This window comes from Podarcis cretensis (genome assembly GCF_951804945.1).
Source record: "Podarcis cretensis genome assembly, chromosome: 13".
NCBI classification, from domain to species: Eukaryota; Metazoa; Chordata; class Lepidosauria; order Squamata; family Lacertidae; genus Podarcis; species Podarcis cretensis.
In genome coordinates, this window is record NC_137182.1 from 7198673 (window position 1) to 7218689 (window position 20017).

The window sequence follows — 20017 nt, forward strand, 5'->3', positions numbered from 1 at the left end:
CTTTGTATGTCTCCTCCATGAAAGGTCCTGAGAGTGGCAACATGAGAGCGGGTCTTTTCTGTGGAATGCTCTCCCTGGGGAAGCTCATTTGGCACCTTCATGAGAGACCATTAGGCGCCAGGCAAAAGCATTCCTCTATAACCAAGCCTTTGACTCAGTAAAAAAAGCTATGGCCTTGTGTGTGAAAGAGTTACTCTTTTTGTTTGTTACTATGTTATGCATTTGTGTGGTTTTATATTGTAAACTGCCCTGTAATCCTTGGATAAACGGTGGTATGGAAATATAGTAAATAATCAAAATATTTGTAGTTCTACATTTTTCTGGCCATATAATCAAGATCACTTCATCTCCAGTAACATACATAAATTAAAAGACGATTCAATACAATTCCGACATGACATATGTCCAATGCAAATAATTCAATGCTTGGAGACCATAACAAATTTTAATGTGCATTTTTTACAGAGTAAACAGAGGGGCGCATTGCCATCTGCAAGGGCTCAGACCGGTGAAAAGTGATTGCATGGATTACAAAATCTCACATAGCACTGAATTACAAATTAAAATGAATGCGTTGTTGAAAAGGAAACAGAGATGTCATTTGGTGGCACCACACTGAGATAATACTCAAACTGGCTTGCAGGATGGACCACAGAATGTCTATTCTGAAGTTATATCACACATACTGTAAGCAATTTACAGAATTTAAGTTAGGTTTGCATATACAGGAGTTGCAAAATTAGAGAAAACACATCAAAATAGAGAACACACACAAATAAAAGATGTATTTATAGAAACCTTCAAGTGCTCCCCAGGGGTTGGTGAGGGCCAGCAGCTGCCACCATCAAACAGGAAAGAAAGCAAGAAACAGTAATGGGAGAGGGAAAATCAAATGAAAGAAGATAGGATGCGAAGGAGAAGTTCCAACACTTTCTTCCGCCTCGTCCAGAAACATATAGTCCTCTTGTACAGTGAGCAGCTTTGAATTCTTGTCAGATTTGCTGCCCAGAACAAAAAGCACTTTCAACACAAGGTTGTGTTGTTTTAGATCTTGCAGGCCGGGCAAGTTTTGGGCTGAGATTTGGGAAAGGGGAAGTTTGGATTCTGCTTCCTTTCTGGGTAGAGTGGTGCTTGTCCAAGTATAAGAACAAATGTTCAGTTGGCTGATGCTAAAAATTTCTAGGCAACCCCTGAAGACTCAAGGGAATTCAATGCTTCTCTTCACTGAATCAAAAAGGAGGGGGGAAAGTGGAAGCAAATGTTGTCGTCAAGTTGAACAATGTTCTGTTACAGCACTCCAGATCCCCTCAAAGAAAAGACCAGTGGTACATTCCAAAGAAAGTAAGACTTGAAGAAACTATATGCTAGCCTCTTCTCTCCTTTTGCAAAAAAATTCTTTTTAACATTTTGTTTTTTGTGTGTGTGTCCTGAAGAAGGTGCTCCTTTTGTGTAGAGAATTAGAGTACATTGGGTGCAGAGAGGTGGTTGGAAGTTAGGGTCAACTTTGCTGTCCGCTCCGTAGGTTTTACAGGCGATTTGCTCTTTGCTTTAAGAAGAGAAAGTGATATTGGAAAAAGTCAGCACTTTTTAGATTAAAGCAAAGCACCCTTCACAAAGCCACAAACAAGAAGCAGGACAGAAAGTCCATGGCTTGTAGCTATCCTCGCACCTGCGGAAGAAGTTATAAGATATTCGCTCATCTTGCAGATTTCCAATGCTCCTTTATAAGGCTGTTTAAACACATACATATTTTTTTTTATATACTTAATTAGCTGGCCAGCTTGGCTCTTGTGCCCATGACTGTCTTGGCATGCACTGCAAATAACAACATATACAAAGTATTTCAGTCCCATGGAAGTTCTTTGCTTAGTTTTCTTGTATGCCTCTCTCAGTCTCAACAATGCAATCCGATTGCCGCATGGCAAAAGGAACAAACTGATATACTTTACGCCTCAAAGCATTTATTTTTCTTTCTTTAACGCAAAACATATACAAAGTCACTGACAAAGCAATCCCCCTCTTGGCTAGAAAACACTTCCTGCAGAAATTAAGCAGGCAGCGCTGTGCAGATTGTGACCCATCAAACCGATCACAGTCCAGGAGTGATGCATTGTGGCTGTGCTTATCCTAGAAGCCTTATCCAGTCCCCTGTGAAACAACACCCACAGCTGGTGGGTTGTGTCTGGCTAGGTGAGAAACAAGCTGTGCAGCCCTGTGCTAAAGAGTCTGTAAAAAAAGCATTGCATCGGACAAAAAGGATATGTTCAAAAATTTACGTAGCATATATTTCTTCCTAAATGCTTATTATTTCAGGTTAGGCACTTTCCCCTCTCATTAAAAATAATAATTATAAAACTGGGAGTGGGGCAGAGCTCACTAGTGGAAAATTAGCTTTCCATGCAGAAGGTCCAGATTCAATACTTGACACCCAAAAATGATCTTGGGTGGCCAGAACAGGGAAGACTTCCAGCTGCCCAAGGCTGCAGAGAGAGGCCACCAGCCAATCCTGGTGCAAATGGCTAGACTTGGCATTAGGTTGCTACAAACGTTCATAAAAACAAAATGGTGGTATGGCACAGATAGCTGACTTCTACATATCTTGCTGTCTTGGCTGGTAGACCACTGTCACACAGCTAGTAAACTGTGTTCAGTTAGAGCCAAACCAGATGTGTACTTAAATCCAGTAAAAAACCAATGGGTTTAAGTGTGCCTAACTAAGTTTTGGACTGGATTAATGCCGGTGAGATCTGAGAGCCTGCTCTTTTATATATTATAAAATTAGCATGGGCTAGCTCAAAGAAACATTAACAGGTGTGACTTGGGGACTGCAATGTACAGAACATTTCTTTGATCACAAAAATATGCATGTTAGTATGATAATATCATTATAAAGCACAATGAAATAACAGAATAACAAATATTAAATGGTTCATACAAAGTGAAGTGGAAAGAATCTGCTAAATCTATTTCTTTTTTCTTCTCTTTTTTGTTACTTTGATGATATGGCTGTGACCCAAAAGATTGTGAACATGTGGACTTTTGCAGAAATTAATTAATGTGTGTATACTACATATGGAAAAGGGGAAGTGGGACTGTATCATTGACTCCACCCTGATATCATGAACTTTGGTTATGATGCCCTCTCCACCCACAATATACACACGTTGAACACAATATTTGCCAACTGGTGCCTACTCAAGCTCAGCTGGGCTAAATGCATGGAGAAGCTCCTCTAATTGGCAGGTCCAAATGCATGGCACACCTATGCAGGATAGCTCAGTTGGTAGAGCATGAGACTCTTAATCTCAGGGTTGTGGTTTCAAGACCCAGGTTGGGAATTCCTGGAAGATTCCTTCCAACTATACAATTATATGATACTGTGATTCTGTGTTCAGCTGCCATGCCTCAGAGCTACTTCGCAGTTATCACAATGAACATATAGAGCACTGAGAGAGCTTGATGCCCCAGAAATACAGTCCCATTCTCTCTTCTCCATGTGTACTTTTCAAGTGTGAGCAACGTCTAAAATGGACACTTTCTTGTAATTAGCTATGACAGTTTTCATGGTCTCCTGACTATGGCCTATGTTCTTAGACATATTTGTCCCGAGGCTTGGGATTCCATTGGCCTTGAGAGGTTTAAAACACTTCAAGCGTATTGTTGTATGACAGCAAAACAGCCTTTTCCCATGGACATTTCTAGTTTCAGAACTAAAAACTGGCACGTTAAGGTCAAGACTGTGCATGGCAAGAATCAGGTATGCACCCAGGTTACTGCCACCACAAACACAGTTTATTTCGGTTGTAGCAGGTTTATTTATTTCATTTTATTCAGTTTCATTTTAAATCATGTTTGACAAGACATGTGCAAGTTAAAGCAGACCTGAATATGTAAATAAATTTAAAAGAAAAGGAACTTCATCCCTTTCACATTTCTCATTGAAATGTCCAAGATGTAGCATAGCAAGTTTTCGTCTTCTGCAATTATATGTCTACACAGGCCTCCACAAATTTCTTATATATATAAAAAATCTACTGGTAGAATATGAACTTTTAAAGAAAAAACGTTTGCCCTATATTTTGGAAATATAGGTCTAATCTCTAAGCGTCAGCAAAAGAGTCCAGGATTCAGGAGGCAATACTGCCCTGCCTTGCATGGCTATATATTTCCATCTTCCTTTGACTTCAGCCATATTCTTACCTATCAGTTTTCCCACCTCACATATCAATATTTCTCTTCCTGCTCTAAAATTACTCATCACCAACAACCTGAATTTTTGAAGAGTTTGGACCAAACTACACATGATTTTCAATCAGTAGCTGTTACTGCTCCACACCTCCACGCCATGTCTCCTGATAGAATGCCCACTCACACATGCTCCACCTGACAAAGAAATACATCACCAAAACAAGACCAAAGAGGATGCAAATTTGCACCTGACGATTTATATGTCTAGCTGCAAATAAATAAACAATGGCTATAACCAAGGCTTTTTAATGCCGGATCTTGCTGGAACTCAGTTCTGGCACCTCTCAGATGGGCACCATTGCCATTATAAGAGAACAAGAAAGGTGTTCATGGTGAGTTCCAGCACCTCTTTTTCTGGATAACTAGCACTGGCTATCATAATAAGATAGAGAGGTTGTGTGTCAGGCTTGAGGAATCCTCTCCCTCCCACCCCATGGCACCATGGGGCAGGGAGGAAACAAGAAAGTTCTTACATATGATGTATTCAGTCATCACGGTCAAAGACAAAGCATTCCAGTCATTCCTCCATAATGGAGTTGCTCACACTGAGCTCCTCCCCCTTCCCCCCTCTCACAACAACACCTGCTTCTATGGTGTCTGTCCACGGACAATTATCTCTGGGCTCTTTGTTCTTGCACCCTTTGGGGAGAAGGGGGGTTGGTTATGCTGTCCAGTGACATGTCAGCTAGCTGTCCTGCCTCCCTTCCTCCTTCTCCTAACACAGCATAACTCTGCTGTTCGCCTGTCTCTGAGCTGTTATCTTCCTCAAAGCCCTGCTGTAATTCAATGCTGCCTTCCCCCTCTCCTGCAGTGTCAGCTCCTCCTCCTCCATCTCACCCTCTTGAGTCCTATCCCTGACATTGTGTGAACTGGAGCCCCATGTGCCTGCTAGCTAAGTCTGCTGCCCAAGTCCTAACTGTTGATAGGCAATTTCTTGGCTCTCCCTTCTTCCATTCTTCTATATTTAAACCAAACTTGGACCAAGCAGCCCTTTCAATAGCAGAAGGCTTCTCCAAGTTGAGGGCTGTTCTCTGGAAGCCCTTCAAATGTCCTCTGTTCACAGTCATCCTACATCACCCTCAATGCTGCCCCACACCCTACAAACAGGAGCCAATGAAGTCAAACCATGGAGGGGGGGGGGATACACAGCATGATGACATCGCACCATGTGTCAGTTCTGAATAAACATTATTTGGGTGTGTGGGAATGTCGGCAACTTCCGTTCGTTAAAAATAATGTGTACTTTGCCCCTCAAAACCATAGTTGAAAATCAAGCACGTAAACTCATGCAAAACAAACATAGTTGCCTGCAGTATATTAATTTGCATACATTATGCACTGGATTTTGGGTTCCCATTGTACAGAGTTTAGATTATGTCGTGAAATTATAGAGGGCTTAAGTCAGTGCCAAAGATAGATTGCATTTTAAAGATTGATTATTTGGGCCTTTTCCAAACATTACTTTTGAAACTAGGCATGGGTATTTCTAGAAATATTGTCTGGCATTTAAACTCATTCAGCTAGGCCGAAATATTGGGAAATTTTGGAACAAGAAGGAGACAGATTAAAACTGCAGAGTTTTGAAAAACTAAAAAACAAAGTGCGAGATTGGCTTCATTATTACCAAATAATGGAGGCTTATAATTTGGATAAGAAAATTGGTTTTCAGGTGGAAAAATCAAAACTGGAAATAGAACTGTTAGAACCTAAAACTAAGAATTTGTCAAGAATGTATAACTTGCTGTTGAAATGGAATACTCAGGATGAAACGGTTAAATCTGCTATGATTAAATGGGCACAAGATGTTAGACATAACATTATGATGGCTGACTGGGAACAGTTATGGACCACAGGTATGAAGTTTACGGCATGTAATGCCTTAAGAGAGAATATAATGAAAATGATCTACAGGTGGTACATGACACCAGTCAAGCTTGCAAAAATTTATCATTTGCCCGAAAATAAATGTTGGAAATGCAAAGAGACCAAAGGTACATTCTTTCACCTTTGGTGGACATGCCCAAGGATTAAGACTTTCTGGGAGATGATCTATAATGAAATGAAAAAGGTATTTAAATATACCTTCCTGAAGAAACCAGAGGCCTTTCTCCTGGGCATGGTCGGCCAACTGGTGTTAAAGAAGGATAGAACTTTCTTTATGTATGCCACAACAGCAGCAAGAATACTTATTGCAAAGTATTGGAAGACACAAGATTTACCCACCCAGGAAGAATGGCAGATGAAGGTGATGGACTATATGGAACTGGCGGAAATGACTGGCAGAATCTGAGACCAAGGAGAAGAGTTGGTGGAAGAAGATTGGAAGAAATTTAAAGTTTATTTACAGAAACATTGTAAAATTAAGGAATGTTAGAAGGATGTTGGAATGAAGTTATGTGGTCTTAGCAGAAATGATATAAAGGATTAGGTAAAAATAGATAGTTAATTGGTGAAAGAAGAGAGTGTAAAATTACAGTATGTTAAGATAAATTATTAGGATAAAAACAAAGATGGAAAGGATTTCCTGAAATATCTAATTGAACTAAAATACAAAAAAGGGAGGTGTGAGGAGGTCAAGGAAACAAGCAAATGAAAAATGAGTTGTGGGAAGGTTTGATCTGATTTTTATTTATTTTTTTTCTCTTTTTTTTCTTGGTTGTCTTTTTTGTAATCTTTAAAATTGGAATAAATATTATTTTTTAAAAAATAAACTCATTCAGCTAAATGCCCTTCGTAAGGTATGTTGGATGAGAAAGGGAACTTGGGCTTGGCTTTCTTCCCTTTGTTGACACTGTGGTTGTCAGCAGGAAATGGGACTTGTTCGGTCAGATCCTATGCATGCCTTTGTGAAACCGATTTGGAACATCCCCAGCACTAGGTAAGTAGCTCTTTCAGTAAGTAGCTCAATGATTAATTATTCCTAAGGCAGCTGCAGTTGTTGAAATGGTTCATTTAACATATTGGAAACACTCTTCCTTTCCATCATTTCATAGGAGTGAGAGACAACTAGGCACTTAGTCCACAAATGTACATAAAAGGAGAAACAAATGAGATTTTATTTTTATAAGCTGTAACAAATAAGAAGCTGGTCTCCTTTTCTGGATAAGGCATTTGATTTAAGTGACTGCCGGGTGTGGGAAATGTTTTTGACACAGCGTGGGTGCAAGTTTTGCATTATAGATAGAAGGAGACTTTCTTTGGCAGTGCAATGCTTACAGTTGTCAATTTGATGGGAAGACTTGGGTTCAAATCTCTGCTCATTTACACAGCTCCTCAGCTCGCCATGAGCCATTCATTCCCTCTCTGTCAGCCGGCCCCACCTCATACAGCGGTTGGTGAGCATAAAGTGTAAAAGACCATGTACACCATCCTGAACTCCTTCAGGGAAGAATGAGATTTTAAAAAATGAAACAGATGAGCAAGGCACTCTTTCTCACCTTGCCCACCCCCCACCCCCCCGGTATGTGATTTGAGGCATGAGGACGAAGAAGAAACTTGCGACATAAATATTTTTGAAGTAATGAATTTGAAACATTTGAATATCCTGAGAGAGAAAATAAGGAGGGTGGGTGCTGAACTGCCCCTACCATAATTCATTATGGGCTGGGGATGAGCAGCAACCCTTCTTGCCATCTGTCTCTGCCCAGACTACATACTCCATGGGTTAACTGAGAAGTTGAAGTTGCCTTTGCTGCGAGAAGCCAAGTTACAGGGAACCAGGCAGAGGGCCTTCTCGGTAGTGGCGCCCGCCCTGTGGAACGTCCTCCCACCAGATGTCAAAGAGGAAAAACAACTACCAGACTTTTAGAAGACATCTGAAGGCAGCCCTGTTTAGGGAAGCTTTTAATGTTTGATGGACTACTGTATTTTAATATTTTGTTGGAAGCCGCCCAGAGTGGCTGGGGAACATTTATTTATTTATTTATTTATTTATTTATTTATTTATTTATTTGGAGAGGGGATGCAGGGATGCACATACCGTTTACCTGCTGCAGAACAACTTCCAGCAACTCCCACGGCCAGTTGGCCAGGAATGTACAATGACCAGGAATGATCTTACTGTCCACTTTTTATTCAGTATTTACAGAGAGAGGCTTTAGAACCCAGCCTCTTGGATAATGGCATTGTCCCGAGTGAATCTGCTTCCCCCGTCTCTCCCACTTCCTCATTCATTAAGCACAACGTCTCTACTACAGATGCTGAGAAGTACCTTCTGTCTCTGAGCTCTTTGCTCTCCTACTTTCAATGCCCGCCTGGTTCTGGGAGAGGGAGGGTCTGGAATGCTTTCTAAAGACACTGAGTCCGTCAGCTGGCTCTCCCCTGGTGCTTCTTCCTCGTTACCCTCCTCTCCCATTATTTCCCAACTTTCCCCCTCATCTGCCTCTGAGCTGTGATCTCCCTCAAACCCCTGAACTGCCTTCCTCTTCTCTGGAAGGGTCAGGCTGGGGAGGCGGTCTCTACCATTCCTCCTCTGCCCATCCCCTGATATAGCCAACCATATTGTCTCTACTGTCCTATGTTAGGTGGGCATATCTTTTAACCTCAGGGGAGTAGCTGTCAATCTTCCTTGGCCTCATCTGCTCTCAGTACATTTTGATCTAGCCAGCTGCAGAAACCCATATGATTTTGTATTGGCCTATGTGCCATGACATGGAACTGGGTAGTCCTCAACATCCATGTGTCTCCCCCAGTGTCCAATCATGTGGTGGACTTACATGCCTCCAGGTAGTTGAATGCAAGTCAGTGCCCCTTTGCAGATGTCTGGGCTTAACCTGTGGACAAAAGGGTGTTCGGCTAGAGCACTGTGTGCAATGTCAGGGTTCAGATCAAGCACCAGCGGCCTAGCATCAGTCCCTTATATACCCATCAATGTTGTATGCATGGATAATACACAGGGCTACAATTTGAGCATAAAATCAGGGAATGTTTGATGGTCTTTTGCATGAGTTTTGAGAATGATTCTGATTTTCTGCTATTGCCCTGCAGAATTAATTAGAAACAGATTCTCGGTGTTTCACTGTGATTCCTCTCAGTGCCCCATTTCTTCTTCACCCACATTCTTCTTCTTGCCCTCGTTTTCCCATACTGCCCCTGGATCTTTTTCAATGGCATCTCAATGTCATGTCTGACATGAATGGCCATGAAAAAACAAACAAGCCAACCCACATAAATTCCTACAGCAAGCAGGATTCAACAGCAGTCTCAGCAAATGAAGCTGAGGAGCGTTGCAGCAAATAAAGAAACATTTCAGCCCTTAAAAATGTCTTCAGTGCCCAAAGAGAGTCGCTATTAACACACGTAGGAGTCAGTCGTATTGGAGTGGCAGCGCACATTGTGTCTGTGCTGGAAACTTCTCTGCATCTGGCCAGCGTTATTGTGGAGGGATTTTAAATCTTTTTCATTCCCTGCCTGAGAAAATAATATTTGCTGCATTATAATTAAAGTGTGTGTGTGGGGGGGGGAATACAATACCAACACAGCCTTGATGGTTATAAGACCTTTGCATTACTTGCAGAAATGTGAGTGAGGTTTCAAAACATAACTTAATTACACCCACTCCTCTCCTCCCACATTTCTGATTACTACCTTTTCTGATACAGAACAAAGCCCTTCCCAGCTTGAGACCTCAGAGAGCTGTATCAACTGTCAATAGTACTTTACATTATTATTTTCCCACCGCTGTTTGTTCCCCTTAGCTGCTGCTGCTGCTTCTCCTCTGAGCATTTCTTTGCTTCGCGTTCCTCAGCTTAATTTAGTGACACAGCTGTTGACTTCAATTCACCGTAGCAACCCATGTGTGTTTGTGTGCTTTTTAATGAACATCTACAGTAAAAAGCAAGTCCTCCCTTCTAAGTGGGTATCTGCTCTATACCCACAAACTCTCCATGCCATTAACAGGGAGCGAGCAAGTCACATGGAAGCCTTCATACTCAACTCCACAGGAGATTTCTCCATCGCATCTGACAAGAAAATTCAAGAGGTGATTCATCCCCTTCACAACCTCTAGTTCCACCTAGTTGGGAAATGGGAACAATCAGATTTCCCTCTGTATAAGTGATAAATATCTGGATTCCTCTTCCTAACTGGCCAGCCACTCCTGCAGAACATTTTCCAGCACGCTTTGTCCCTCTCTTGAAACTGGATTGCATGTTTCCTGGAAATATTTGTAGGTTATGTTGGTTGTCTTAGATAGGTGCTTTCTTTCTTCTTGGCCCTCCAGATGTTTTGGGACTACAATTCCTATCATCCCTGACCACGGGTACTGTTAGCTAGGGATGATGGGAGTTGTAGTCCCAAAACATCTGGAGGGCCGAGTTTGGGGTTGCCTGTTCTAAAGCTTTCCTCCATTTTCTTGCACAGATTTTTTTTTTAAAAAAAATTATTCTGCTGTTTACCCTGAGTTGGTTATGGTACATTTATGTATAGCCACAAAATTTGGTCTACTTACATGGCCTCACCACCATTTCAGCCATGTTCTAAGATTTCAGGGGCAGGTCCTGGGAACAAGGGTGGAGATAATATGTCACCACTGGCAGAGGAAGAGAAGTGCGGGGGGAGTGCACCGCCCCCGGCAGCGCGATCTCGGTGGGGTGCCATTGCAGCTGCCCCACCCCTGGGACACACGAGAGCCCCACCCCTGCCTGCTCTCCGCCCCCCGGTGCCGGAGCATGAAGCTCCGCCACTGTATGTCACCCTGTGCCAGGCTATCTGATGCCCTCCCTGCAGCCCTAGTGGCTTAAGATGGGCTTTGGGAAGGAGGCACAAGGCTCTGGCAGGATCCTAGAGCCCTCCTACCTCCTTGCCAAAACCTGGTAAGCACTTGCTTGGCTGTAGGACCCTATCAGAGCTTTCACATCTCCTTCTTGAAGCTAGGCAAGCCCTTGCTGGTCTTTAAGAAGATGCCCTCCTTGGCTGCACCACTCGCACTGCCCTAAATCCTCCTCTGCAGGGAATTGCATATTAGACGGCTGTTGGCTGTAACATAGTTTCAAAGCATATTTCTTCCCGTTTCAGCTCACTATAAATATTGCAAGCCTGAATCTCCTTCTAGACATGAATAGGTTTAGACGTGAATAGGTTTAAAAAGAAAGCGGTGGTGGAAAGACCAGGAGCAAATAAACCCAAAATAACACCTTGCCGTCAATCATACTTGGCAAGACTGAGATCAGGGAGTTGCCCTTTAACAGCATCCATGATGCCAGACATAGCATTGTGAGGACATTGAAAGGATACAAGGGCAGTGTGGGAAAATGAGGCCAAGAACAGCAAGGGTGAAGAAGACGAAGAAAAAGGGCACCGAGAGGAACAACCTTGCAACAATAGATGTAAGAACTTTTCATTTTCTGAAGCATTAAAGAAAATGAGGGGTATTTTCTTTTTCATAAGAAGGTCAGCTGTAACCTAGTTTCATGCACATATTATAGCCCTATGTAATATAAGTACCCAGGGGGTTCTTGCAGCTGCTCCCACAAAAATTCTCACTTATGCGGCACATTTTCTTTTTATACTGCAAATGGGGTTGAACAATTTGGATGTTCTTTTCATTGCAGCATGATGTTTTTCAAACAAAAATGGGAAGCAGAATTATGTTCCTCCTTCTTCTTCTTCTTCTTCTTCTATTATTATTATTATTATTATTATTATTATTATTACTTAGATTTACATATCACCCTTCAACAAAAGATCTCAGGGCTGTCACAGGATAAAAATACTAGATACTAGAAAAAAACACACAGATAAATGGTTAAAACAAAAATGATGAAACAATAGCCCCCCTCCCACAAACACATTTAAAAGTGTGTAGAATCAGCCAAAGGCCAGGTTGAAGAGGAACATTTTTGCCTGGTGCCTAATTCTGAAACCTTACCAACAAAGGTCCGTATAGTTAAAGCCATGGTCTTCCCAGTCGTGATGTATGGAAGTGAGAGCTGGACCATAAAGAAGGCTGATTGCCGAAGAATTGATGCTTTTGAATTATGGTGCTGGAGGTGACTCTTGAGAGTCCTATGGACTGCAAGAAGATCAAACCTATCCATTCTGAAGGAAATCAGCCCTGAGTGCTCACTGGAAGGACAGATCCTGAAGCTGAGGCTCCAATACTTTGGCCACCTCATGAGAAGAGAAGACTCCCTGGAAAAGACCCTGATGTTTGGAAAGATAGAGGGCACAAGGAGAAGAGGATGACAGAGGACGAGATGGTTGGACAGTGTTCTTGAAGCTACAAACATGAGTCTGACCAAACTGCGGGAGGCAGTGGAAGACAGGAGTGCCTGGCGTGCTCTGGTCCATGGGGTCACGCAGAGTCGGACATGACTAAATGACTAAACAACAACAACAATTCTGAAACAGACACCTTACTAAGGTTTGGCCAGAAAATCTGACTATATGAATGTTTGTATTCTGTTAAAGAGTTGAGTTTTTAATTGAAACTAGTTCAAATCCAAGCCTTCTTGTCCTCTGCCTTTTGGTCTAAAGATTGATTGCCAAAATATGATTACCTAGCAATTGTGTAGGTGTCAGGGGAAGTATTCTGCAAAGGCACTGATGCCACATTATTATTATTATTATTATTATTATTATTATTAGTTGTTGTTGTTGTACCTAGGTTGTGCATTTGTTTTTGCTAACTTAGCCTTGTTATCTGAAATTTCCCATGCTGGTTACCACCATTAGAAATCTCGAACAGTCTGGGCTTTGTGTCCTTTAGCATGTATTTACTTATATGAAAGTAAATTTCATTGAACTCATGCATGGAATTCCACTGTTAGAGACTACCTTCTCCTATGTCATCTTCTCTGTTTGCTAAGGTAATCACATAATGCCTCACACAAGGTTTGCCATTCATGGGAGTCGTCTCAGAGGGTACCTGAATCTCAGCCTTTTTTGTGGTGGCACCCAAATTATGGAACAGCATCCTCCTAGGAGCATTCAGAAAAGGTCCAAAAGAGGTTCAGAGAAGGGCAACTCCAATAATCAAAAGGATGGAGCATCTTCCTTATCAGGAAAGGTTACAATATTTGGGTTTGGGTTTTGGTTTTAATTTAGAGAAAAGCTGAGTATGTCCAAAAGTCCAGAGGCAGCATTATTATAAATTTACGGTGGGGTGGAAGGTTTGCAGGTAAGGAAGGACTTGCTCACAAATTTATTGACAGCTGCACGAATTATGATAGCTAGGAAGTGGAAGGGGCAAGCAGAATATCAAATGGAAGAATGGTATAAAGAGGCGTGGGATATAGCTATTAATGATAAATTATCATGTGTCATTAAGGTAAGGGGAATATGCAGGAGAAATGGTTTTGAGGAGATATGGAGGATGTTTGTAGAATTTGTACAGTGGTACCTCAGGTTACATGGGACGCAGGTGGCGCTGTGGGTCAAAGCCTCAGTGCCTAGGACTTGCCGATCGAAAGGTCGGCGGTTCGAATCCCTGCAGCGGGGTGCGCTCCCGCTGCTCGGTCCCAGCGCCTGCCAACCTAGCAGTTCGAAAGCACCTCCGGGTGCAAGTAGATAAATAGGGACCGCTTACCAGCGGGAAGGTAAACGGCGTTTCCGTGTGCGGCTCTGGCTCACCAGAGCAGCAATGTCACGCTGGCCACGTGACCCGGAAGTGTCTCCGGACAGCGCTGGCCCCTGGCCTCTTGAGTGAGATGGGCGCACAACCCCAGAGTCTGTCAAGACTGGCCCATACGGGCAGGGGTACCTTTACCTTTACCTTTTTTACCTCAGGTTACAGACGCTTCAGGTTACAGACTCCACTAACCCAGAAATAGCACCTCAGGTTAAGAACTTTGCTTCAGGATGAGAACAGAAATCGTGCGGTGGCGGCACAGCAGCAGCAGAAGGTCCAATTAGCTAAAGTGGTACCTCAGGTTAAGAACAGTTTCAGGTTAAGAACGGACCTACAGAACAAATTAAGTTCTTAACCTGAGGTACCAAGTGGTACCTCAGATTAAGTACTTAATTCATTCCAGAGGTCCATACTTAACCTGAAACTGTTCTTAACCTGAAGCACCACTTTAGCTGTAACCGGAGTCTGTAAACTGAAGCGTCTGTAACCCAAGGTACCACTGTACTGTTAAAATGGAAAGGGGTAAAACCATCACAAGAGGTGTTGAAATTTTGAGAGGTTGGATGGTTACAATGGAATGGTCTTCGTGGTAGGGTGCATATTTTTATTCTTATTTATGTATGATTATTACTTTGTCAAAATAATAATAATAATAATAATAATTTTTTAAAAACTGAGTAAGGGGAGACATGATAGAGGTGTATACAATTATGCATAGCATTGTGAAACTGGATAGAGGACAGTTTTCCTTCCTCTCTTGTAACACTAGAACTCAAGGATATCCAGCAAAGCTTAATGTCACAAGTGTCAGGACAAACAAAATAAAGGACTTATTCACATAGCATATATGGATGACTTTAAAAGGAGATGCATCAATTAATGAAAGATAAGGCTATCTGTGGGTACAATGACCATCTTCTACCTCCACTCTCAGAGACAGTGTGCTTCAGAATACTAGGTGATGGAAAACACAAGATGAGAGAAACCTGTTGTGCTCAGGTCCTGTTTTCTTGCTTCTCTCACACATCTGGTTGGCCACTGTGAGAACAGGAAGGTGGACTATTTAAGCCACTAGCCTGATCCAGCAGATTCTTCTTATATTCTTTTTTTATTATTAAATTGTTGCAAATTTTTCTTTTACAAATTATTCAAACATATCCTTATTCACCAATTTACAAATTTTTGACTTCCACCAGCTCCTCCCACAATCCTCATATTTTATATTTGTTACGCATTTCCTTTATCATATATTGCCAGTTAGTAGTATCCTTTTTGTCTCATTTTCTTTTACAATACCCTTTAACATCACAAAGCTTCTTTAAAACCGACTAGCGTTGTCTGTTCGTCACAGATATTTTCCAGATAAATCGTAAACTTTCTCCAATCCTCTGTGAACTTGTGATCTTTCTGGTATCTAATTTGGCGAACTATGGTCTTAATATAATTCTCAGGACTGCTGAGTGAGCTTCACAGCTGAGCAGAGATGCAAACCAGGGATGGACAGATCCATCTATTTCTGGTCCATGTTAGTTTTGCATGGGTTCATTCATAAGTCGGTTCTGTCCCATTCCCACATTAAAAGAACATGAAAATTCCTATTTATCCACTTAATGCATATTTTATAACAAAAAAATATTTAAATGTATATTTTATGGGCAAGTATGTTCTTGTTGTTTATATTTTGCAATGTTATTGGGGGGGCTATTGGGTTGTTGTTTTTAATTTTATTATGTGTTTTGTGGGTTTTATATGTTGATTTTATTCTGTGAACCGCCCTGAGAGGCCCAGGTATAGGGCGGTGTGTGTGTGTATGTATGTGTAGATGTGTGTGTGTGTGTGTGTGTGTGTGTGTGTGTGTGTAAAACACAGGTGCCAACTGTTATTTAAGCCAAATCGGATCCTCCTAATTGTGGGTTCACGTTGTGCGTGGGCCTAAGGCACCCTCTGCCCCACTATCCCGGCGTGGGTGGGAGATTGAGCCCAGCCCACGCAATGGCCCCACGATCACACCTTGGCCTATTGGCCAATCAGAGATCGGTGGTGTGATTATGGGGGCATATAAATGGCGGCAACACATTTCTGGGGATTCACCTGGCTTCGCGATGCCAAACCCCACCTACCCGCCCTGTATTTTAGATGTCTGCTTTGGCCTTGCTCTGGACTTCGGTTGGACGCCTGTTTTGGAACAGGGGCTGGGTAGGAACTTTTTCCCATTTGGCAAATTGGCACTGGCCATTTGGTTTTCGCTTACCTCTTAGCAATCGTCACAACTTTTGTAAGGTTTGGCGGTTAGGCATTGGCTTATTGTGATGTGGGGGATGTAAGGTGCGGCCATCACCTCCCCCTCCAGGTACAAGGGTATTCCAGTAAAGGAATCCGTGGGTCTGGATCTCATCCGAAGTCTGCTTGAGTGGCTAGGGCCATACCAGGACCCAGCGGGAAACCCGGGGTGAGCTTCAGTTGATAGCCATTGACAGAGCTCCCTCATTCAGTTGTTTACCTTTCCAGACTTCCTGCAAGGCGGCCAGGAGTCAGATATAGTTATTGTCAATGCCTAACCAATACCGGACGCAGGTGGCGCTGTGGGTTAAAGCCTCAGCGCCTAGGACTTGCCGATCGAAAGGTCGGCGGTTCGAATCCCTGCGGCGGGGTGCGCTCCCGCTGCTCGGTCCCAGCGCCTGCCAACCTAGCAGTTCGAAAGCACCTCCGGGTGCAAGAAGATAAATAGGGACCGCTTACCAGCGGGAAGGTAAACGGCGTTTCCGTGTGCGGCTCTGGCTCTGGCTCTGGCTCTGGCCAGAGCAGCGATGTCACGCTGGCCACGTGACCCGGAAGTGTCTCCGGACAGCGCTGGCCCCTGGCCTCTTAAGTGAGATGGGCGCACAACTCCAGAGTCTGTCAAGACTGGCCCGTACGGGCAGGGGTACCTTTACCTTTACCTTTAAGCCAATACCACTCACATTGCTGTAATCAATAAAGTTGTAGCCTAAATTTTTGCCCACTAACCTTAAAGAAAAATTTGGTGTCAGTGTGTATTTATTTATCCTTGGGGGTGCGCTGGAGTCTTGACGCGCAAATACATGTGTTACTCACTTATGGGGCGTAAATGTGCCACAGCCCATCACCGGCTCCTCCTCCATGTGGTTGTTTGTACAGAAAGCCCAGAAAGCGAGCTCATACTCACTTGTGGGGGCTCTGCATCATCCAAATACCCACACAACCCCATGTCCCAATTGTGTGCAGCTCCTACACATAATAAGCAAGAGCTCATGCATCAGGCTTTCTGTACTGACGTCTGTGGGCAGCACACAGTTTAAAGAAGAAGACCTGATGTCAGGGGCAAAGCTAAAAGCATAGACCCATCTCACTCTGCACACAGTTATACATAAAGCTTTAGTTGCCATGAGAACTGGGTCTACCACTTACACTTCAGTGTTCTAAATGCAGCCAGCACAATTGCCAGCATGGCTATGAAGTGCTGTCATCATCAAAAAATAAAAAATAAAAAAAAAATGTTGTGGCTGCATGTCACAAGCCCTCAACTGCTCAGGTGGCCCTAAGGATGATAACCTTGTGTGCCAAGCACCCCTCTGATTGCATTTGACCTGGGCCAAGAATCAGTGTCTCAGCATTCCTGGCAATTGTCAACCCAGTGCGTCTCTATCTATGTGACAACAACCTCTTTCTTTCAAAATAAAAATAAAAAAGTGACTTGGGATAATGTGAGGCCACTTAAAGCTGCTTCCCAGTCCTGTTGATTTAATGGTCTTACAAACGAGAGCTAAAGTGATAAGTGATGACACAAAACCAAATGCTTTCTGATTTAAACATGTAGGAGACTTGTGTTAAGCCTTCTTAAACTGTGTGATTCCTCTGGAGTGGGGATGGATATTTTCATGAGAAAGTGGGTGGAGACCATATGAGAAAGAGTTCATGAGCAAGCTTACGGCTTATCAAAAATTTGACCAAATATATATAGCTAGCATCATTGCTTGGACTAATTACAAGCATTATACCTAATCTTCCATTGAGTAACTAGGGCCATGGTTTTATTACCTTGAATATAGCAAGATTTCCAATTTTAACATGTTAAACTCAGGAGCTACCTAGTGACTCAACTTTTTGAGCAGCTCACTGTTCAAGTATTGAGAGAGGCTCCCCTGCAACACTTACCCTCACTCAGGACTCATAGTTCCAGGTAGCTGAAATAGGGCAGGTGGGTGAGTGTCTACAGCCTTATTTGTGGGTACCACATCCTGAATTAACAAGTTTTGGGAATTCTGATTCTCCCAACCACCTTAAAAGTGTTTCCAGATGCACACCAGATTTTTCCTTGACCAATTAACTTCTAAATAGAAATGCTCCCCACCAGTTTTTACCTGAAGATGGCATTCCCACCCCCCGCAAGCACACACAATGTGGAGTAGGCAGGAAAAACCCAAAACTGATTGTGCACTAAGCAAATCTGGTTGATTTTCTTGTTTGACAAGCAAAACAAAAACCCTAATTGGCCCCTGGGGTGACCACCTAGTCCAGAGGTAGGGGATCATTTTCACCCTGAGAGATGAATGTACACACGGGAAAATTTATGGGGCCCACCTGCCAGTGGTAGCAAAACGTTGGTGGCGTTGGTGGCCAAAGTCAGTGGGACAAAGGATGTACTTCATTGTACACAAAAGTCTGGAGGTTTCTACAGCCCCCAGCCCTACCCAGGCTCGGCCTACTGATGAGGCAGACTGAGGTGCCCACTTTGGGTAGAGTGGGCAGCAGAAGCCCACCTCCGCTGCCTGCTCCACCAGCTCCATTGGCAGGAGAGAAGTGATGCAGAAGTCATTTGTGTTCCACACCACTAATCTAAGTCTCATACTGCAGCCAAAAGATGGGTGGGTGCTATAAAGCTGTATAGAAGCCTGGCTTGGAGGGCAGAGGCTTATTTAGACACAAAAGCTTTGCCCCCCTCCAGCACTGGCGCAATGTACACATCCAGCCATGCATCTAACATTGAAACATGCCTCTCTTCCATCCAGGGCACCAGTAAGTCACCCACCACAATCTGCATTGGGCAGCTGTGCAGGCTGATAAATGTTGCTTACCATCCAAACTGGAAATTCTAAAAGTTGCTTAAGATCGTTATTATATTTTGTTTTTCTTAATTGCTTTGATTTTGGCAGGCTTCATCTATTAAACTTCCTAAGCTGCCAACTGTGAAACACTGTCAGATGCTAATTACCAATGAACTTTGTCAGATAAAAGATGCCATCATATGTCAACTATTATATATAGTCAAATATATTATACCAGTGGCCTGGGTTCTTGAAAACACATAAGAAGTTTTTTCAGTGAGAAGTTCCATAACAATGGTGCAAAAACTTTCCCGAGAGGAGGTTTCCTCATTACTCATTTTCTTCTGCAATGCACAGCCACTGGTGACTCTTCGGCAACATTCTTGAAGTGGACACACTCGGTGTTCATTACCTAAGCAGACGCCTTAAGACATCCCCCAGAAATCTCTGCAACATATTGGGGTTCTGTGATATATCCTTGTGTATGAGCTATCAGTATTGCAAAATATTATTTTAGAATCTTCAGAGGAAATGAGTGCAGGAAGGGGAAAGTCAATCCAACCAGCTCCTAATTCCCATCCCCTTGCAGACCTTCTCTTATAGGTAGGTGAGTGTGTTAAGGAATGCAGTTAACAGGTTACCAGTAATTCCATTAAAGAGGAGAGAGCTCATTCCTGAAATGTACCTGGCTGAATCTGGTGACTTCCTTATCAGTGCTACTGGGCAGACCAGGCATGCAACTTTGTGTTAAACGGGATCAGATTGCAATGTTGGTGGTGGGTCATTGGTCATGATCAGGAAGGAGTGGATCATTGCAGAACAGGAAGGAGTGGATCATTGCAGTTACCTGAACTCTTTGAGAAGAGCTCATTTGGGAGGAAGACTTGGACAATTGCTAGAGTTCAGGACTCAGGGAATTCTAAGCAGTAACAGGACTGTGCAAATTGACTTAGAACTTGCACGCGGACTTTGTTCAGCAAGGACATTGAAGTATAGAAACCCCTCTGGCACCAGAGAGACAAAAGCTTTTGTGTAACCTTTTATAGAGTGGGAAAATACAGGGTGTGTGTTTTGTGTCAATTTAAACAACTCTGCTTAAGACAACAACTGTTTCACATTGGTGAGCTTAACAGCTTTA

General features: G+C 42.9%; 1 protein-coding gene and 1 long non-coding RNA gene across 4 annotated transcripts in view; one reads left to right on the plus strand and one right to left on the minus strand.

The window, feature by feature from the left end:
- Positions 1-20017, plus strand: part of LOC307201179 — an 820028-nt gene that overhangs the window by 150047 nt on the left and 649964 nt on the right. The gene's annotated exons all lie outside the window — the stretch shown is intronic.
- VSTM2A (V-set and transmembrane domain containing 2A) overlaps positions 432-20017 on the minus strand; it is a 42365-nt gene continuing 22779 nt past the window's right edge. The window contains exon 5 of one of the 3 annotated variants that reach the window (XM_079950087.1): positions 432-1669. In XM_079950087.1, coding sequence (XP_079806213.1) covers positions 1593-1669 — 77 coding nt within the window. In that variant the 3' untranslated portion in view covers positions 432-1592. The other 2 variants (XM_079950086.1, XM_079950088.1) reach the window with 2 other exon arrangements.